Genomic DNA, 8,963 nt, shown 5'->3' with positions numbered 1-8,963 from the left:
TTTTCTTTTCCCTTTTCTAATCAACATGTAAATTTAACATACTCTAATTCTAAAGTGTCTTTATAAGATTAAAAGCCCAAGAATAGACAGATACAGAAACAGCTTTTAAAATGAATCTTAACAAATTTTAATTTCAATTATTTGACACTGCACAATATGCCCAAGACTTAAGTTTTTATATGAATGCTACAAATCATTAATGTGTTTATAATTCAAGTAATATCTTTAATAAAAATTATGCTGTCTATTCATTCAAAAGAAAATCACTAGAATGACAATACTAAGCTTGTCATCTTACCTCACTATCGCTTTGAATTACAAGCAGTGTTCCACTTTCTGCTGTTTCCATTTACTGCTTTGTAATCCATTCTAACAAAGACATATACCTCATTCCTCAAATAACACTTTCTGCCCATGTCACTATAGAATAAAGGCAACAGTATATTTATAGTTAACACTGTGCCATGTGTAAGGAACTATCTCTAAAGACAAGACAATTTGTATAAAAGCAGGCTCCATATCTATTTGATCTTGATTTGTTCTTGCGTATACTATGACTTTTTAACACTTTCTGCCTATGTCACTATAGAATAAGGGCAACAGTATATTTGTAGTTAACACTGTGCCAAACTTAAGGAACTATCTCTAAAGAGAAGACAATTTGTATAAAAGCAGGGTTCATCTATATTTGGTCTTGATTTGTTCTTGCTTATTATATTACTTTTAGGTACTTTAGGAGATAGATAAATAAATACACCACAAGCTTCATAAATAGCACATAAAATTGTATATATTACCTCTTGAATATGTGCAGCAACTGCTGCTTTTGTATCAAAATCTAAACCTTGAATTCTTTCAATAAATTCTTCTTTTTTCTGACACTAAAATAAATGAATAAAATAGTTATTCATACTTTATAGGGTACGGTCCTTAAAATGTTGTATATAACTAAAATTTATGAGGTTTGCTATATTTTGAAAAGTACAGTAAAAGTTTTGTTTTGCATTTAAATTGTCTAACATACTTACCTAATAAACAACAACTTAGAAATAATTATTTTAAAAAGCAAGGCACTGAAAATCCATACTATTTTTATGCTGGAAAGTTCTAAAGTGGGAAACCATTACACAACCCATCTGAGGTTAGCACAATATTATTATGCTAACTTTACACACAGAGAAGTAAAGAATCAAGAACTTGTTTCAGTGAGGATAAGTTAGGTACTTGCCAAAAAACACAGTGAGTCAGTGGCAGAATTCGGAATACAGCCAAAATGCTCAGTCAGTCCCCAACTATCACCAAACAACACAGCCTTTCTTCTTGGAAAAAAAATTTAAGCAATTTTTACTTCAAGCTTACAATTCATTCTCACATCTTCATTTTATCAATCTTAATAAAAGAAATCCACTTTTGTGGCCCAGTTCAACATTTATAATGTAATCTAATAAATATTTGATTTGTTTCTAACATAGCAAAGTTACCGGGGCAAAATTTAAAAATATATATACGAGTACACATGTAACCAAATGGAATAAAGGGGGTAATTCTTTACTGTGTAACTTTTAGAAAACTTTATATAAATTACAAATATTAAAATGTAAAACAATCTTTTTCTTTCCAGTCAGCATTAACAATTTAACATGCATTTTAATCTCTGCCTTCACCTACATCTCTAATGCTGCAAACCAACTGCTAGTATCACTGTATTCTTACAGCTAACAAATGAGAGGTGCCTACAAAATAGCACTGCCTTGTTTCACTTAGATGCATCTCCTGGACCAATTACTGAACTACTAGGGAGGACAATATAGTCACAAAATTAAAAACTACCTCTTTGATCATGAAACTTATAAGGCTCTGATTTATGCTTTACATGTTTATTTTATCAAATTGTAATGCTCTATTTTCTACTACTATACAATTTAAACACACTTCCATCAATGCAGAAAGTTCTATATCTTGTAAACACAGAATGATTAGGATAACAAAATGGTTAAAACTAAATTACCAGAAATGTATAATTCCTAGTTGTGATTAGGAAGTCAGAGTTTTGGGTGGATGGAATACAAATTAGTGGGTTTAAACACAAGAATTTTTGTCTAGCAAATAATACTTGACAGGCCTTGTAAGAACAATTAAGAATTACGTTCTAATAATAAATTCGTAGCATATATAAAATAATTAACATTTCAGGTATAGTAACATCAATTTTAAAATTTAACACTAGCAAAATTGCTGACCTATGCAGTTTCTGAGCCTATCAGAACACAAAACAGCATGATTATTATCAAAGGTATTGACTATGACTCACCAGGGTCCCTTAATTCAACTGCGGTATCTTTCTCTGCCTTCAGTTTAGACTAAATAGATACACTTTCCTTTTCTAAGCCACAGCCACTTGTATTTTACTTGTATTATCTTTAGGAACTCATCCTTTAGCACAATCTCAACACAAATCAATGAAAATTTTTCCTTTACCCTTGTAACACACACAATTTCTACTAAATCTCACACCTTAATTTAACTCTTAAAAGTTAAGCATTCTCAAAATGTTTTATAAACAGCTTAGGCTTCCCTAAAGATAGAGAATAAATTTCATAGGCTTTTGAAGGATAGAAAAGAGAAAGACTGTCAAGCTGGAAAAAAGAATAAAAGACTCAAACTTTGAAGTTGAATAATCAGATCAAATTTCTGTATCAGAGCTGCCCAATAAATATGGTGATCATTAGCTATATGCAGCTATTGAGTACCCGACATGTAGCTAGTGCAACTGAGAAACTGAAAGTTTAATTTAATTGTAATTAATTTTAATTCAAATAGCCACATGTGGCTAGTGGCTACTGTATTGAATAGCCCAGGTCTACAGCATGAGAAAGTCTGGTGTTAAAAACAGATATATAGCTTAATACCAGCTGTGAAGACTAAATAATATCAGCAAATTGTTTTTTCCAATTAAAATTAAGCTCTCTTATCTTTATGTGAAGTTCTTAAACTATCATGGGCACTAAAATTAATTGTTTAACTCTGAGTTAAACAATTGTATTATAGTAACTGATTACTAAGCCAGTAGATTAGTATGATATTCTAAGAATATGGTATGGAGGCCAGGCATGGTGGCTCACGCCTGTAATCACAACACTTTGGGAGGCCAAGGCAGCTGGATCACCTAAGGTCAGGAGTTCAAGACCAGCCTGGTCAACATGGTGAAACCCTGTCTCTACTAAAAATACAAAAAATTAAACAGGCGTGGCGGCAGGCGCCTGTAATCCCAGCTACTTGGGAGGGTACGGCAGAAGAATTGCTTGAACCCAGGAGGTTCAAGTGAGCCGGAGGTTGTAGTGAGCCAAGATCGCGCCACTACACTCCAGCCTGGGCAACAGAGTAAGACTCTCTCTCTCTCTCTCACACACACACATGCACGCGCACACACACACACACAAACACACACAAGAATATGATGTGGAAACTGGGACATAGCAAAAAAGCAAAAAAGTGATTAGGGTGGGAGGTGGGTGGGAGAGCGAAATGCATAAACCCTAAAGTTGTATATCTTCTACCAGAGAGCGTGAGCCCTTAATACATTATTCCTCAAATTCCTCATATTTTCAATACCCGCTCTATGATCTTAAAGAAAGAAGACAGATTTATGTGGAAAAACTATACTAAAATAGAGGAAATGGCACCCAAAACAAGATATTGAACAAGAAAATAATAAAACAAGGAGCACATTACAGTGTTTTAAATAAGAAAACTGATAATATAGGTCTAAACAAATCATAGTTCTACCAAAGAGCAATAAGCAGGGCTTCGAACAGACATTTGTACACTCATGTTCATAGCAACATTGTTTACAAAGGCCAAAAAATGGAGGCAACTCAAGTGTTCATCAATGATGAATGGATGAACAAAATTTGGTATATACAAACAATGGAATATTACTCAGCCTTAATAAGGAAGGAAACTGACACATGCTATAGCATGAAAAAACCTTAAAGACATTATGCTAAGTGAAATAAGCCCATCAAAAGGACAAATACCGTATGATTCCATTTGTATGAGGTACCTAGAGCAATCGAATTCACAGAGACATAAAGTAAAATGGTGGTTACCAAGGGCTGGTAACAAAGGGAGTCATTATTTAATGGGTACAGAGTTTTAGTTTTGGAAGATGAGAAAAGTTCTTCAGATGGATGGTGGTAATGGTTACACAATAATGTGAATGTACAGCAATCAGAATACCAATGAACTATATATTTCAAAAATTGTTAAAACTGTAAATTTCCAATTACGTATTTGAAAACAATACTCGTATCAACAAAAGTCTCCCTCTTTGAGCTATATTTGTATTTTAAATATTCTCAGAAAACAAATGCCTTGCTAGAAATTGTTTTATTTCCATTTTTGTTTTTCTTAAGAGACTGGGTCTTGCTACGTTACCAGGCTGGAGCACAGTGGTTATTCACAGGCATGATCATAGCATACAGCTGCCCTGAACTCCTGGCCTCAAGTGATCCTCCCAAGTAGCTGAGACTAAAGACGCATCACTGAACCAAGCAGAAATTTGTTTTATTTCCTTAAAAAGTGATATGATAAAGTTCTAAAATGCTAACTTTTAAGATGCTTTACAGATCAGTGATAAGAAAACAACAGATTGTAGCCGTCAAACTGACCAAGTTCAAAACTGGTTTTCCGAATCAAATACTAATCTTTGATTCCCTCTGAGGGTACATAAAAGGGTCAAACTTTTAATTCCAACCACACTTGACACTCAGTTACTTTCAGCACTACCCAATCTGGCCAAAGTCCAAAATAAGTAATATTTCTGGATACTAAGCAGCCTGCACTGATAGGTTTTAAGTTCTCCTAAAAAGGGTGAATTTCACATAGTCTTAGAACAAAGAAATTTCCAAACAAAACACTGCAAAAATTTTTCTTCTGCATAGGATGGTTTCACCTAGAACTCTCTCAACTACTTCAGGGCTAGGAGGAAGAGTCACGGATGTGTGAAAATTCTAGGTGATGCTCAGAACTGGTTCAGAAGACTTGCATTACCCATTGAAAAAGATTCTGGAGGAACCTGACTGAGTTGGACAGTCAATAACAAAAATACTCAAGCCCTGGCCTTGGACGGTTTTCTTCATATTTAAAGTTATTTCTGTGGCTTTTACTTACATATAATCAAGGATTAAAAGTTGTAATATATTTTGTCAGGTAAGATCTTTGGATGGTGGTTAACTTTACCATTTTTGAATGTTGCTTCCTCTTAAGAAATTCATTTTTTTCTTCAAAAGAAGAAAATATTTTTCAATTTCCCAATGCTTATTTCTCTCTCCCTCCTCTCTCTCCCTCTTTAACTTAAATTTTTTTTCTTTTCTTTCTTTTTTCTTTTTTTTGTACAGATAGAGTCTCCTTGTGTTGCCCAGGTTGCTCTGAAACTCCTGGGCTCAAGCAATCCTCCCACCTCGACCTTCCATAGTGCTAGGATTACAGGCATGACCCACTGCACCCAGCCCTATTTCTTTCCATTCATATAGTATCTCTTGAAACCTGTGGTCCACTGATTTCCTAAACTCTAGTATCATATCAGCAAATTTTACCTTGCTATTTCTACCTACAAATAACAATTGTAACAGATAAAATTGATTGACCTAGATGTGGGAAAACATGCTATTTACATATTGTACTAATCATCAGAATTTTAATCTGTCCAACTACAAGATGAACAAAATTTCTGTAATAGAGAGGACATTTTACAAAGTATTCCAACAATACTTGTTGGCTGATTGGTTTACTCAATAGCTTCTTGTCCAGAAGCACAGTCTGGCTATTAAGTATCAACAAAGACTTCTAATTGTTTATATGGTCATGGTGAAGGCTGACAGATTTTGGTTACACACTTTATATTATTAGTAGTAGTGACTCCAAAACACCTACAGAATAATTTTTTTTGTTTTTTTTTTTTTGAGATGGAGTCTTGCTCTGTCACCCAGGTTGGAGTTCAGTGGCACGATCTTGGCTCACTGCAACCTCCGCCTGCCGGGTTCAAGCAATTCTCCTACCTCAGCCTCCCGAGTAGCTGGGACTACAGGTGCCCGCTACCACATCTGGCTAATTTTTGTATTTTTAGTAGAGACAGGGTTTTGCCATGTCAGTCAGGCTGGTCTGGAACTCCTGACCTCAGGTGATCCACTGTTCCAGCCTCCCAGGTGCTGGGATTACAGATGTGAGCCACCGCATCTGGCCTGAAATCTGAACTCTATCTTAAAGTGGCAAACCCAATCCTTCGTAACTCAATTCATGTAAACTCTCCAGTCTAATATCTTGCCATTCATCTCCATAAATCCTACATTTCAATCACATTTTTTTTTTTTTTGAGATGAAGCCTTGCTCTGTCGCCCAGGCTAGAGTGCAGTGAAGCCACCTCGGCTCATTGCAACCTCCATCTCCCAGGTTCAAACAATTCTCCTGTCTCAGCCTCCTGTGTAGCTGGGACTACAAGCACAAGCCACTATGCCCGGTTAATTTTTTGTATTTTTCTTTTAGCAGAGACAACGTTTCACCATGTAGTCAGACTGGTCTTGAACGCCTGACTTCAAGTGATCCACCCACCACCACCCCTGGCCCAACCACACTTTATGTTCCCTGAATAGGCTGTTTTCTCAACATCTTTGCTCTCATTTCAAATACTACCTTGTCAGAGGGCTTTCCTAATACTACAAGTAAACTTAAGAAAATACTTCTTCTATGTACCAATGTATATTACATTATGGTAATTATTACGTCAAATTCGTACTGTTTACTCTGTCTTCTCTAAAATTCAAACTCTTTGAGCTTTACATCTTTTTTCTAAAATCCCTGTCCCTGTCCTTTACTATAGCACCCATAAGCATTAAAAAAAAAAAAATTTTAGGTCACTAACATTTTAAAATACAGAATGATAACAACATTTTTCAAAATTGGATCTTTCCTCCTTTCTTGGGAGGTAAGTCATTCTGGCACCAAAATAGATGCAAGTCTTAAGGGCTCTCAAGTAAAACATAATTCTGCTATGACTACATGGACATCAAATATATAAAAAGATGGGTCTCCAAGTTTCTTGACAAGCTGATATCACATCAAAGACCAAGGTCTGACACCCTTTCCATCTCCTCATTTCTAAAAAAGCCTTGAATGATGTTAAAATAGGTTAGAATGACAGTCTCCTTGAGCCTTTGCTTTGTTTTCTCCAGTTGATAAAACTTATTCTCTTTTAATATGAAAAAAATTAGGCCGGGCACGATGGCTCAAGCCTGTAATCCCAGCACATTGGGAGGCTGAGGTGGGCGGATCACCTGAGGTCAGGAGTTCGAGACCAGCCTGGCCAACATGGTGAAACCCTGTCTCTACTAAAAATAAAAAATTAGCCAGGTGTGGTGGTGCACGCCTGTAATCCCAGCTACTAAGGAGGCTGAGGCAGGACAATCACTTGAACCCGGGAGGCGGAGGTTGCAGTGAGCCAAGATAATACCATTGTACAAAAAGAATGAAACTCCATCTCAAAAAAAAAAAAAAAGAATTAACTTGAGTATAATTAGTTTTTCTTTATTTTCAGATAAATTTACCCTTTGGGGCCAGGCAGGGTGGCTCATGCCTGTAATCCCAGGACTTTGTGAGGCCGAGGCAGGAAGATCACTTGAGGACAAGAGTTTGAGACGAGCCTTGGCAACACAGTGAGACCCTAGTTCTTAAAAAAAAAAAAAAAAAAATTAGCCAGGCATGACGGCACATGTCTGTAGTTCCAGCTGCTTGGGAGCCTGAAACGGGAAGATCATTTGAACCCTGGAGGTCAAGGCTGCAGTGAGAGTCATGATCATGTCACTATACTCCTGCCTGAGTGACAGAGTGAGACCCTGTCTCAAAAAAAGGTCCTTGGTTCTGCTCCATTCCTACTGTCAATTTTAGTAATCAGCAATAACAACCAAGCAGTAACCAGCAATAAAAACCATATTTATGCTATTGTTATGTAATCTAAATTTACACAACATTCACCAACACAAGGTATTTTTTAAAGCAAATATAGTACATAAAGGCTGTAAATAAGAGTTGTGCTTCTGACTCAAAATCTGATGAGCAAATTAGAAGACTACAAACACCATATTCAACTTAATATTTAATCAGTTGTGAAGTAAACACCTGTACATTACACAGCATGAAATTTTAATAACATACATTATGTAAGATTATTGCTTCCAAGCAGTCAGCTCTAAAAGCCAACACTCTCTGTGACATATAATTTCTGTTGTACGTATGTAAAAAAATTACTAGTTATCATATTATTTGTTTATAAATAATCTCATTTCACAAAGAAGACAGTTTAGAATGACACTATAATAATTCATCCAAAAAATGGCTGAAATGAAAAACTAACATAGTATAATAGATTTTGAAGTCCAGAGCAGAGTTGACTCTCAGTTCTTTGGCCTACTAGCAATATGACCTAAATTTAAACTTAGAGCAACCATCCTGGTTTGCCTGGGACAGTCCCAGTTTACACATGTCATTCCACTGTAATTACTACATGTATTTAAAACAGAAATGGGATTTCATTATGTTGCCCAAACTGGTCTCAAACTCCTGGCCTCAAGTGATCCTCCCATTTTAGCCTCTCAAAGTGCTGGGATTACAGGTGTGAGCCACCATGCCTAGCCCACTATAATTATTAACAGTACCTTCTTTGATTTTCGCAAGTGTCCCAATTTGGATAATAACTTAAATATCACCCTACCCAATCTCCTGACCTGAAAGAAGATATTATGAGAAAATATATATATCAGGGCTGGGCGCGGTGGCTCAAGCCTGTAATCCCAGCACTTTGGGAGGCTGAGACGGGTGGATCATGAGGTCAGGAGATCGAGACCATCCTGGCTAACACGGTGAAACCCCGTCTCTACTAAAATAGACAAAAAAACTAGCCGGGCGAGGTA

General features: G+C 36.1%; 1 protein-coding gene across 1 annotated transcript in view; it reads right to left on the bottom strand.

Moving 5' to 3' along the window:
• The window catches only part of LOC108520480 (girdin-like), a 60,134-nt gene that overhangs the window by 8,756 nt on the left and 42,415 nt on the right, over window positions 1–8,963 (bottom strand). Inside the window, exon 6 of the mRNA XM_017859890.1 lies at window positions 756–881. Coding sequence (XP_017715379.1) covers window positions 756–881 — 126 coding nt within the window. The remainder of the gene's footprint in view (window positions 1–755; window positions 882–8,963) is intronic.

Source organism: Rhinopithecus bieti, unplaced genomic scaffold (assembly GCF_001698545.2).
Source record: "Rhinopithecus bieti isolate Rb0 unplaced genomic scaffold, ASM169854v2 scaffold_52849, whole genome shotgun sequence".
In the NCBI taxonomy this organism is placed as follows: Eukaryota; Metazoa; Chordata; class Mammalia; order Primates; family Cercopithecidae; genus Rhinopithecus; species Rhinopithecus bieti.
This window is presented reverse-complemented; position numbering and strand designations above follow the sequence as displayed.